Below are 13,244 nucleotides of genomic sequence, written 5' to 3'. Positions count from 1 at the left end.
TAAGCTTCTCCCTACATCTGTATTGAGTGTAATTGTCTTAACTTGCACTATACACTGAGGCCATAGATGGGCTAGGGCGATTCCAACTTGTCCATTAATTGGCACTGTCTACACCTGAAGACACAAGGTAAAAGGACTAACTCAATACAAAAATTTTTTATTAAAAAAATTTTGAGGCCAACATTAGAAGCATGGTTTGTACACAACATTTTTGAAGGACGTACAAAGTGGATACAACCAAATATATTAAAATGGTTTCAATTACCAGCATTGAAACAAAAAATTAGTGCAAAAAAAGCCAAATACAATTGCACAGATAGTGGACTCTAGATCTTGAAAGTGAGTTTGAGTCTTGTCCTTCCCAGTGAAAAATGAGGGCTTGGGGCTTATCTTGTCCCTTGGTTAGTAAGACAACGACTTGTGTTCCATCTGAGAGTAAAATCATACTGGCTGGCATCACAGTGCAAGTGCCCATTTCAGCAAATCTGATTTAAAAAAAAAAAAATTGTGAGTCACAGCATCAAGGGAACTGATGGATACTCTACAGCACTGGTATTGTCCAATCAGCAATTCTCTTAATAAATAGAAATGCATGAGGGTTGTGTTGATTTCCCCCGGCTACAGTTTATCAGGTTACTTATCCAGATATCCGGTTTGTAAAGTGTACTCAAAGTAAACTGAAATCTGGGTTTATGGGCTGACAACCCAAGCAGCAGCCTGGTCGTGCTTTGGTATGGCAGACTCCAGTGTTCACGGCAACTACTGTCTTGCTACAAGTTACTCAGCTTCAGTTCAGGCTGTGATTGCCGGCTCATTTCAGAGGTTTTGAGATTGTACTGATTGATCTTGGCGTTTTCAAGTTTAGATTTCATGTCTAGTGGCTTTTCAAAAAAGTTTACTAATGATTGTTCAGTCAGAAGTGATGCTAAAATGTGTTCTAGGGAAACAGTCCAGTCCCCTCCTGCCTGCTCAGGAAATGTCTGGGGGTCCTGGGGAGTCTTCCCAGTGTCGGCAAAGACCGAGTCCTGCTCCGGAGAAGGCGCTGAAGCCTGCAGCTCCTCCCCGCACTCCTGGGAGCAGCTCCCAGAGCTGCTGCTCCGCTGCCCCACCTCCCCGATCTGCAGCAGCAGGGTGGTGACCGTGGCGATGGCTTGATACAAATCGTTTTCTTCTGGATCTTCGTGGAACATACTGTACAAAGTTTTACAGAACTGGATAAATTCTCTCTGAAATTAAAAAAGACTCTATTTAGCAGCAGAACCAGGATGTGGATATGTTTTTTAAAACTTTACACCTTTGTTCTTAGAGAAAACCATACATTACTTTTGAAGAAGGAATACATGGTAATCTCCGCCCTTTCACTCTGAAAACACCATTAACAATGACTCCAGGGGATTTTGACACACACTTGAAAGTGTGCTGCTGCTTGTCTGTACGGTAACTATTAATAAGAAACGTGGAGACCTTCCCAGAGGACGTGCATACCCTTCAGCCCAGCAAGTCAACTCGTACAAATGTGTCCAAAGAAACCAGAGCAATGTACAGATTTATCTATGAGGATCTTCAAAGCTAGAGTTTAGAATAGACATTTGAAACACCTGAAGTATTACGATTAAATAAAACTGGCATGCTCACCTGCTGGGAATACCATGCAGGACCTAAAATGTTGTAAAATGAAATAGGACAGTGATGCCTGACGTTTTCTCAAATTACATCACACTCCTGTCGAAATTTAGAATCTAATGTTCGGAGAGATGCTTTGGGTGAGACTTAGCTACTCAATTACTCTAGGAACAGAAAAATGGTTGTGAGCTACTAATTTAACAAATATTTAATAATTTGGAGGAAATATCCAGGATTATTTTGAAGTAAAGGAAAGCAAAGTATTAACATGGCCCATTTTTGTTTAAAGCATAGCTATAGCCAAAACAAGTTAATGTTATGTGTATCAGAATGTTAATACCAACAGCTTTGGGTGATGAGATTTAACTGACTTTATCACACATCCATGGAGCAGAATGAAAATCCGAAAGCTATTCCCCAATGGAGTAGACAGAGCAGCATTTCTCAAATATGCTATGAAATACTAATCCCACAGGATGTTTTGTGGTTAAAAAAGATTGAGAAACATTTGCATGCTAAATTCCACTCTTGAAGGCTCACAGTAGATAGCACCAAAATGATTTAAATCCCATAATAAAAGAGTGTTTTTAACTGTAAGCCAAATTTCCTAAATACTGGGAGGGAACACTTTTCAAATTAAAAACAAAACCTACCACCATCATATGGCACTTGTAGCATAGAACCCTTTTCTGGAAAATGCCCAGAGGTTTTAGAGCCCGTATATCATGTAGTCAATGATTTCCAAGAAAATGGAGAGAGTACACTAATATTTTTTAAGGGGAGAATGCTGTATCCACAGTGGCCTCAAATGCTTCCATCACCCAAAGGCACAAATCCTTATCACAGCCTGGATAAATGAATTTGATATAAAAACTTAAAAAACGTGAAGTGTGTAGCAGCTTCCTGTTTTAAAGAGCTGTGAATATCTGGAATGTCTGAATTGATCACAATTTGAATATTTCCCATTTGCTTACCACAACACTCAGCTACCTAAAGTTACAAGATCCTGGACTCCAGAAATAAAGGGGCCCAACCTCAATTCTCAAATTAATCATTTGGCAAAATCATTTGGCAAAATGGCTCATTCTCTGCACAGAAGAAAGTCCATACCTGGCTCATTTTGGGCAACTCTTTCTCAGCTTTATCTTTTTCTTTGGCTAAATCTTTAATCATCTGCTTCAGCTGTTTCTGATAATCAACTGCATCACCTTCAGACAAAGGGAAACAATATATAGTTTAAATAGATTCAATGAAAGCAAAAAGGAAAGTACAGGAGGAGATAGCAAGGGGATGAGGAATCCCACTAAGCAACTTCCATACAAAACTGTGAAAAGTGAGAGATTCCCTCGGACAGACAGTTTGTTTTACAGCTGACCACGGATGAAGGGTGTTAGCTGGGGGACTTGTGCTACAAAAGGGCCCGGGAAAGAGCAAACAGGAGGAAGGGACTTGGGGGAGAGGAGCCACCAGCAACACTTCCACTTGGAAGGTTTCTGGCCTCCGAAGGCAGTGAGCTCAGTGTTAGTTCACCAAGGCTGCTACAAGAAGTGTGGTGAGGGCAACCCGCGTGCCTGCCTGCTGCAGCAGTGCGCCCTGGGGAAGGAGAGGGCAATGGAAAGAGGTACATGCCATTGGGCTTCCCGAAAACCAGGGGTCTTGACGTCGACAACAGAGGATTCTTTAATGGTGACTGGCTGTCGCAGTCATTTTCAGTGAGTGCTTAAAAAGAGAAAGAGAGATGTGTTTAAATTGAACAAATTTTCTGTCTAACCAAAACTGACAGAGTAATTTAGCTTTTTATTCTAAATTTTTAACTAAAGGCTAAGTCAGCAGCTCCCAACCTGTGGGCTGCAGTCTTTGCGTGGTCCGTGAACCCAAATGCCTCCAAGCACTGTCTGGATACACAGAGGGAATAAAATGTCACACACCAGGTGTGTCTTTTCCCTGATTCATGGTTAGCTACTGCTGTAAGTATTAACACACGAAATTCATAGAAGGACATTGCTGATTTTCATCTGGAAAAATGTGTGTAGTAAAACTCCATTTTGTAAAGCTAAAATATATACATATATCATACTCCAGAAATAAATACACTACGTCTCTGGATGGTGGACTAATTGGCAATCACTTTAAATTTTTCATTATGTTATTTCTCTGTAATTAGCACATACTGCTGTAAATACACAATTTCTTTAGAAAGTTGAAAAAGCTTTACTGAATTCATAGCATATCTTATTAGGAGTTTTCTTGAAATGTTCTAAAATTGATTGTGGCGATCACTGCACAGCTCTGTGAATATATTAAAATAAAATTATATCTGAACTCTTATACATTGCTGGTGGGAATGTAAAATGGTTCAGCCACTTTGGAAAACAGTCTGGCAGTTCCTCAAAACATTAAACATAGAGTTACCATTTGTCTCAGAAATCCCATTCCTAAGTATATAACCAAGAGAATTGAAAAACATATGTTCACACAAAAACATGCACAAATATTCATAGCAGTATTGTTCATAATAGCCAAAAACAAGCCAAATGCTGAATAAACAAATTGATAATAATAGAATAATATTCACACAATGGAATATTATTTGGCCACAAAAAGGAATGAAGCATTGACACTTGCTACAACATGGATGAATCCTGAAAACATTACACCAAGTAAAAGATGTCAAACACAAAATGCATCAACTCCATTTATATGAAATGTCCAGAATAGGCATATCTCTAGAAATAGCAAGTTGTCTAGCACTGCAAAAAATGGATGGATAGATGGGAGTGATAGCTAAGGGTACAAGGTTTACTTTTAGGGTGATGAAATGTTCTAAAATTGATTGTGGTGATCACTGCACAACTCTGTGAATGTATTAAAAAAATCGAATTGTACACTTTAAATGGGTGACTTTCACGGAATGAGTTATAGCTCAGTGAAGATGCTACAAGATAACAATTATCAGGGGGATGACAGGGAAGGATCCTCATACTTTAAAAAAGCAAGCCATTCACGAAGAATAAATCAAAGACAAAACTCATCTGCGATTCAGCAAATCCACAAGATGGCACCACAGCTTTGAAAAGCTACCCTCTCTCTTACTCGGAGGTAGGTTTCCAAGAGTCTTGGGTAGGTTTGTTTGTTCATTTTTTTCTTTTTCTAATGTTTAGTGGTTTTTTCCTACAACAAAGATACTGACCCACTGTTTTCCAACTTTGCCCAAAACAAACTCTGTGCAGTGGTGCACGTGAGGATCCACTCAGACAGTGAATAGGAGGAAAATTACAAACCCTGAGTGAAGGGTACTTGGGACAGTCGGGATAGAAATGGGTTTCCCAGGGAATAGCTGCTGGGACGCCAAAGAACTTGGTATACCAGAAAGGACAAACGTGTGTATGCAAATGACCAAGAAAATGCTATAACCAATATGCACAACTGTGATGGGTGCACACACAGACAGTGATTCATTCAGGGGGTGGGCAAGTGTCCAGAGGGAAGGCAGGTAACAAGGAGCCAGAAAGGCCAACTAGACCCCAGAGCAGAGCCCCTCAACCTCTCTGCCATTGGCACACACAACACAACATGACTGGACTGGACACAAGGAGGCTGCAGGAGACGTGGAGCTCATTAAAAAACGCATTCCATAACCTGTTCGTGATCAGAAGTATAGAATACAATGCATACGGGGAAACAGTAAATACTAAGCACATATACCAACTTTAAATATCATCTCAGCCTTTGTAAATGAGATGCTCAAACTTTCATAAACATGACCTTATTTTTATAATACATTCCTATATAAATACATGTAGCTTGTAATCCGAGACTATAAATGGATTGAGGGACATTTTCTATTAAAGCGTTAACTGAGTCTCACTTCAATTACTGTACAAGTTAAAATCAGGTAAAGGATTTACATTTGGGTATCTGAAACCTCCATCTCAGACTTTTGTTTTAACATAATGGATAACTTTAGCACTTCAACAGATACCACCAGCAGGAAAGTTTCTCCTCTATGACTTCAAGTCAAATGGTTTTCATTTTCTATATCACTGTATTGCCACTGCTATCTTCATCATTTTCTAAATGGGACACCTGTAGAGGGAAAAAGCCAGTTCCACCTTAAGTTTATCGTCTCTGGGAGAAGAACACATGTACTGCTTTGAACACAATTTGGCCTTCAGATGTGGCTGAGGTACCACAGTAGTCACCAAAATACCACCACGCTCCACCATGCTTATTGCTTGCAAAAGCAGTACAGGACCCTCCCTATTCCCCCACAGTGGTTCGACACAACAATCAAATTATAGCAGCAAGGACTTGCATTTGATTAATTAGGAATTCTGATATAGCCTGATATGAAAATCAACTCAGGTATCCAACTTGTTTCTCAGATATCTTCTGTCAGAAAAATCACTTGAGATGCAACAACTACTGGAGGCAGGGATCATAAATCCAATTTCTTAGTGGCTTTTGGCAATTTGCATAATTCTAGGGATCTGCAGCACCTAGCTTTTCTTTTATTGAAAAGGTTCAATGCAATCTTTTCTGGGGTTTTTTTGTTGTTTTTTTTTTTTAAAGAGAGGGGGGTCTCACTATGTTGCCCAGGCTGGTCTCGAACTCCTGGGCTCAAGCAATCCTCCTGCCTCAGCCTCCCAAACTGCTGGGATTACAAGTGTGAGCTACCACATCCAGCCTAATTTCATAAAAGGTTTTTTTAGGAAGTTTACATTCTACACTTTCTATTTTTCAAAATCCCAGTGGCATTTTCAACCCAGGATACCAATCCAAAACTAGAAGATGCTTATCATCAAATCCAATATGCCTGGTGTCCTTTCTGATGCAGCAGATATCAGTATTGCCCAAATTGTTAAACTGGAATGTAAACTATCATTTTTTTGTGTCCTGTGAGAAATTGACTTTTGCAAATTTCTTTAACACATCATCCATTTTCAGAATCATCATCTCCTCCGAATGAATCGTCAGAATGACTGCTTTCATTCTCTGAGGGACATTCCTAACCCTGGCTGTCTCCATCACTTAGCCAATCTGCTTCCATCCCACTTGGTGAGCCTTCTTCATGTACGCCATTGGGGCCGCTCCCATTATTATTTTGGTCCTTGCAACATTGTAGGGACCCTTCAGTTTCTTGGGTTCCAGTAGATATTTGCTATATTAGCACATTCTCAAAAGCAGGAGCTTATAGAGTTGATCCTCAGCATTGTGTCTTTGCATAGCTGTAAGACAAGGCTGACTAAAAAGTGAAGAACCCACATGGTGGGTGTAACCTGAGTGCCAAACTTTTCCCTTAGGCAAACAGGAGGAGTCACATGCTCTGTATCTCTGGTCCTGTTGATATTTATTTCAAACACATAATATCCCATTCCATAATGCTATTAAGGTTTTCATCCACAGTAAACATTCTGCGAAGTCTATGATCGTATATAGCCACGTGTTGCTTCACGGCAGGGATACATTCTGAGAAATGGGTTGTTAGGCGAAGTCATTGTCATGTGAACACCATAGAGTGTACTTACATGAACCTAGATGGTACAGCCTACTACACTCCTAGGCTAAAGGGTACAGCCTATCACTCCTAGGCTACAAGGAGTAGCCTTGTAGCCTGTAGAGCATGTTACTCTACTGAATACTGTAGGCAACTGCAACACAAGGTAAATATGTACGTATCTAAACATGGAAAAGGTACAGTAAAAATACAGCATAAAAGATTGAAGAATGGTCCACCTGTATAGGGCACTGGCCACGAATGGAGACTGCAGGACTGGAAGTTGCTCTGGTGAGTGAGCGAGTGATGAGGATAAAGAGAGACCACTGTGTGTCCTTGCAGAGTTATAAAAGACACAGGATCTCATAGGCCCGGGAGCCTCTGCAGAGCCCACCAGCCTCTCCAGGCTCCTGGCTGGGAAGTTGTGTCCCAGCCGTCATCCAGCACCAGAACCACAGCACCAGGGGCCAGAGACTATCTGGGATTTTTAATTCACGTCTATTAGTTTTGAAGATCTAAGGAACACCTTAACAGGTTTCCTTGTTCTTGTTTCTGTCCTTATCAAGTCTGACCTCACAGATTGCAAAACAGCTTCCTTTGTTCTTAGCGACTAATTCTTAAATTTGAAAGAAGCATGGTCTTATGTGCTAAAAAAAAAAAAAAAAAAAAAAAAAATGACATGATCCTTCAAAATCAGTAGCCTAAAATAACCAGCCAAAAAGGTAACCGGGACCTGGCTCCCCAGCAGTCCACAGGCCAGTGGTTCTCAGGGTGGTCCTCAGACTGAGTGAGTCAGAAGTCCCGGCTGAAGCCAGTAATGTGGTTTGTTTTTTTGTTTTTGTTTTGTTTTTTTTTTTTGAGACAGAGTCTCACTGTGTTGCCCGGGCTAGGGTGCCGTGGCGTCATCCTAGCTCACAGCAACCTCAAACTCCTGGGCTCAAGCGATCCTCCTGCGTCAGCCTCCCGAGTAGCTGGGACTACAGGCATTTGCCACCATGCCCGGCTAATTTTTTTTTTCCTATATGTTTTTAGTTGTCCAATTAATTTCTTTCTAATTTTAGTAGAGACGGGGTCTCGCTCTTGCTCAGGCTGGTTTCGAACTCCTGAGCTCAAACACTCCGCCCGCCTCAGCCTCCCAGAGAGCTAGGATTACAGGCATGAGCCACCGCGCCTGGCCAGTAATGTGGTTTTAACAAGCCCTGAAGGTGACTCTGATGCACACTGCGTGGGAACTCCTGCCATAGGCCATACAGCACAGTACTTAAAATCTGTGATCTGAAACCCCAAACTAGAGACATCTGTCACCTCGAGTATGAGTGAAATTTAAAAAGAGAACTGCAGTGCTGTACACAAAGCCGATCTTGTGTTAAAGCAGAGCCCAGCCTGATTTTTCACCTTGGACTTTCTTACCTGGAGGGATATGAAGCCTATATAGCAGTTTGATTTTCTCATTCATTTCTCCATTATACATAACGTCTGCAAAATTTTTAGAGAGAGAGAGAGAGATTGAGTTGATGCAAATGGTTCGAGCACATCTGTCATGACACAAACTCACCGTGGAGAGAGATCTCAGTAAGGTCGACACCTGCCACCCTAACTCCCCTGCCCCACACACACACCCTGTTAGCAAAGAAATGTTAAAGGCCCAGGCTAGTGAGTGTGTGAGCCACAAGGAAACCTTGTGAATCTTGTCTGGCCTCGTACTTTCTGAAAGATTTTAATTTTATGGACTAAAGGTTAAAAACGTGGCTCCCAACAAGCCCCCCCACCACCACACCCTGGTCATCAAGGACAACGAGGTGAATGGCCTCGTATGTTAAAAGCCTGGGCCCCTCTCCCCACCCCCACTTAAGGAAGCATAGACGTGGTCCTGGGAGGAGCCCATAGGGTGACATTTCAAAATCTCGGAATCACAAAATCACGTGAGGCCAGTCACAAAAGTGTTTCACTGTGCACATCTGCCTGCCCCCACGCTGCACTCTGTCCCCGGCTCACTGACTCCCACCCACGTCAACTCCCCGCAGTAAGACCCAGAGTCATACCCAGACAGCCCACAAACGCTCTGAATTCGATGAGCTGGTCCATGTTGTCATCCAGGAGCCGGAAAGTCCTTTCAGCGAGGATCCCCGTGTGGGCCCCGCAGGTCCAGGGCGAGACCAGCTGAAACAGGTGTGCAAACTGCCGGGCGTCTATGCGGTACTGCTCGGCGTAGGGCCTGCTGGGGTCGTGGCGTGGGGCCACAGGCCAGGGCTGCTCCCAGTAACAGCTCATCATGTGCTCTCTCTTAAAACAAGAGCGAGAGAGGGCTGTGCCACACAGCAGTGCCACGGGAGGCTGCGTGGAAAAGAGTCAAGGCCGGCGCATCCACTCTCATGGCCCGCCTCACCTCTTACAGCACTGCTTGTCAAATAAGCAATGTTGCAACACTGTATTCAACTACTCACCACCTCACCACTCCAGCCAGACCTGGAAAAGTGTTTCCTTGTTACCCTATAGTCCCTGCCCACGTGAATATGTAATTTTCACACCTTTTTCTTTCCTTTGTTATTAAGGTTTCTTTTTTTCTCATTGTAGTAAAATACGCAGCACATAAAATTTACCATTCTAACCACTTTCAAATGTACAGTTCAGTTGACAGTTTTAATTATAGAAGACACAGTTTTCATTCTGATATTTTCACTTAAAATCGTATTATTTGAAAATCAAAAAGGACTAGACAAATCTACAGGATACAAAAGGAACAAAGGACATTGGTTTTACTGCATATTTTTATAATTTCTGAATTTTGAACATGAACATATTAGCACTTTTTAAAATTAAAAACAAAAAAAAAAAGGCAAGTTGCAGTCTTGAGAACAGACTGAAAACTAACACAATCGAAACTGGTCCTGCCACTGAGAACCAGGTCAGCCTCTTCAGAATGCATCATTTACACCCACACTAGAGCACCTCCTTGGACATCTCAACTCACAAAGGCCTGAAATGGTTCCCAGGGACTCCAGGGTTCTGTACAGCATCAAGGCCCTCTGTCCGGAGAACAGGACCGAAACAAGCGCAGATGCTGCCATCTGCAGCGCATGTCCTTGAATGAGCCAGAATGCCATTTATACTTCTGTGGTCATACTCACTGCAGCTACGTTGTTTAAATAGCCATTACACAATCAAAAAACGCACCACAAGAACTTTTAAGTGTGAAACAAAGATCTAAAAAATTTCTTTTCCAAAAAGACCCAAGGCGCGCTAGGAATCTCCATGCATATTGGTGCACGCTGTCATGCTAAAGGCCCGTAAACGCAGAAGAGCGTGGTTGTGATACGCAGGCTAAGGACTAAGACAGCTAGTTCACAGGGTCCCACAGAAAACAAACCAGTATAAAAACAGGCAAAGGATATGAACGGGTGATTCCACAAAGTATACAATTAGCCAATAAACTCATGAAATGGTACTCAACCTCATTAATGAGTAAACAAGTTTAAATTAAAATGAAATCCAATTTTCTACCAGACTAGCAAAATTTTTAAAGATCCATGATATTAAATGTGGGGCAGGTGCGCAATGTGGGAAAATGAGCCTTCGCAGATACCATCAGTGTGATGGTAATTTGAAAAATCAAAAATACTCAATAGCAGTATCGACTAAAATTTGGTATGTACATCCCCCATGACCTGACATTTTCACCTGGAGGAGCCCATTCTACAGAAACAGCAGGACTGGTGTCCGGATAAATGCATAGGGTGCTCAGTGTGATGCTGTTTATACAGTAGCAACACCTGGAAACAACACAAATGTCCCTCAACAGGTGGGTGATCAAATAAATCATAGTTCAGCCCTACAAGGAAACTGTGCAGTCTCTAAAAAAGCATAAGAAAAGATCTGTAGATACTGATCTAGAAAAAAGTCCATGATATATGGTCAACTGAAAAAAAAAAAAATTGCAGGCCACTATGTATAGCACAATCTTACTTTCATGTGAGGGAAAAGGTGGGTGTTTGTATGTATATATTGTATGCATGTGTGTATCTACAGATGGTATAACATAAGGGGGAATCAGGCAAGATATTAACCATATTATTAATAGTAAATACCTGTGTGAGGTAGGATCATAGTAGCATAAGGTAAGGCCCTTTCATTTCTTGCTTAAAAGTTTGTTTTTCTTTCTTTCTTTAAATTTTTTGTAGAGACAGGGTCTCGCTATGTTCTCCAGGCTGCTCTTGAACTCTTGGCATCAAGCGATCCTCCCACCTTGGCCTCCCAAAGTGCTGGGATTACAGGAGTGAGCCCCCACACTGGCCTATTTTTCTTTTTGTTATGGTAAGAGTATAATTTTGGTAAGGTTTATAATAATGGTAAGGTACAGTTTTATTTTATGTTTTCAATTAAATTTTGAAAACAAGTCTTAAGAAGAAAGCAAAATAATATTAACGAGACCAAGTGCTCTCTAAAGCATAGCAATCAGCAACAGTAGATGAATATAGCTGAACGTCAGTAAGAACATGTCTGTGGAATCCATAAGGCACCATTTCAGGTCCTGAGTGTCTCCAGGAGTAGCTTTTGGGACTGAGTCTATATTTATACTGTACACATCTTACTTGAAAGGGAAGGAGATGTCACAAATCTGAATTTACATAATTTAAAGGACTGCTTTAAACTAACAATAAATTTCATTAAGTACCAACCACACTGTTCATCTTCAATGGGAAGAGTATTTAAAGAAGCCAGTCAGAGCTGACTATGGTGTACTGACACAGAGAATGGCCATGCCTGTACACTCCAGGTTTAGGGAAGGATGGAATGAAGTAGAGGAATGGACTCCTTAGGAAGAACCTATCACACATTTATATTAATAAAACAGTGTAGGGGTTTTTCTACGTGTCTCTTTCTCATGAGAAAATGAAATTCTGATTCAAGAGACAGGAGGTGCCTCTAAATACTCCTTCCTATGAAACATGAACCATGTGGTTGGTACTTAAAAAAATTCATTTTTATTGTTAATTTAAAACCATCCATTAAATTACATAAATTCAGATTTGTGATGTCTCCTGTTCTCTCAACTTGAGAAAAAGTAGCCCTAAATAAATAAAAGTTAAAAATAATAAAACAAAACAACAGATCATTTGTTTCCCTGCTTTTATGTTTCTAGTATTCCGTTTTCCCTTCTGGAAAGCCAAAGAGAGGTTGGGGGTTGGGACACGAAGTAACCTTTGACTTCGTGTATGTTGTCTCCACGCAACAAAGGAAACAATAAAACTTGCAAACAGGCAATGTTTATGGGAGGCGAGGACCAGCTTGCGCTCACCACACATCCTGCTCATTAGGAGTGAGGCTGCCAGGAACCCACTAACACACCAAACCACTGCAGTGACTTCTGGGACAGGCCCGAACCAGGCACGAAGGCAACCAGGCCAGGCCTGCTTTGTGCAACTGTGCTTGCTGCCTGCCCTCTGCCAGGGTGGCAAGAGGGGACCCTTGTGTCTGCCTCTCCTCTTCATTTTCATTTACTGTTTCGAGTCAGAAAACTTCCAGTGAGATGCCTAAAGAGGCTCTTCATGGGATGATTTAAGTAGCAAAACCTAGAACTCCATGTAAATATCCAAATATTCGACATCTGCTTTACTATGTTAAATGTTACCAATATTATAGATCAGAGTTATCCAAAAATGATTGAGACTACGTGGTAACATGGGAGAGTGTTAACAACAGCATTGAGGAAAAATATAACATCAACTAGCATGCATACCCACCACGCAAATACAAAAATATGCATACGTGTATCACGGGGTGCATGTATTGTGGGCTGGGACCACACATAATTAAAAAGTATACCAGGTGATGATTCCAGTAAGGGTCGCTGTTTCATCTCCCATGGACTAGGAACCCAGAGCTCATCAGGACAGTAGGGAGCAGCGACCTCTCAGCAGCGGGCAGCAGCTTCAGCGCCTGGGCCGAGCCAGGCTGCAGGGCTGCCCAGGAGCACCCCAGCTCCCTCCTCCCAGATGCCAGGCGGGGTGCTGGTTCCAGGGCGGAGGGAGAGGGTGAGAGGTTCTGGGTAGAAGCGAGTGGGTGAGGTTAAGACAGAGCTGACGGGCAGGGCAGCTCCAGCCTCCCAGAACAGGCACACGGCAGA

The 13,244-nt window shown here is 41.9% G+C and overlaps 1 protein-coding gene across 4 annotated transcripts in view; it reads right to left on the bottom strand.

Annotated features, from left to right (window-relative positions):
• Positions 1–143: 143 nt before the first annotated feature.
• Positions 144–13,244, bottom strand: part of TBC1D8 (TBC1 domain family, member 8 (with GRAM domain)) — a 130,858-nt gene continuing 117,757 nt past the window's right edge. The window contains exons 16-20 of one of the 4 annotated variants that reach the window (XM_012641930.1): positions 9,163–9,403; positions 8,531–8,596; positions 3,253–3,342; positions 2,734–2,831; positions 144–1,226 (exon numbers count right to left, since the gene is read on the bottom strand). In XM_012641930.1, the coding sequence (XP_012497384.1) occupies positions 771–1,226; positions 2,734–2,831; positions 3,253–3,342; positions 8,531–8,596; positions 9,163–9,403 (951 nt within the window). In that variant the 3' untranslated portion in view covers positions 144–770. Of the gene's footprint in view, positions 1,227–2,733; positions 2,832–3,252; positions 3,343–4,480; positions 5,710–8,530; positions 8,597–9,162; positions 9,404–13,244 lie in introns of those variants that run through there. The other 3 variants (XM_012641929.1, XM_012641933.1, XM_012641931.1) reach the window with 3 other exon arrangements.

Source organism: Propithecus coquereli, unplaced genomic scaffold, assembly GCF_000956105.1.
Source record: "Propithecus coquereli isolate 6110/MARCELLA unplaced genomic scaffold, Pcoq_1.0 Scaffold171, whole genome shotgun sequence".
Taxonomy (NCBI): domain Eukaryota; kingdom Metazoa; phylum Chordata; class Mammalia; order Primates; family Indriidae; genus Propithecus; species Propithecus coquereli.
The sequence above is the reverse complement of the archived record's forward strand: the minus strand, read 5'-3'. Positions and strand labels throughout refer to the sequence as shown.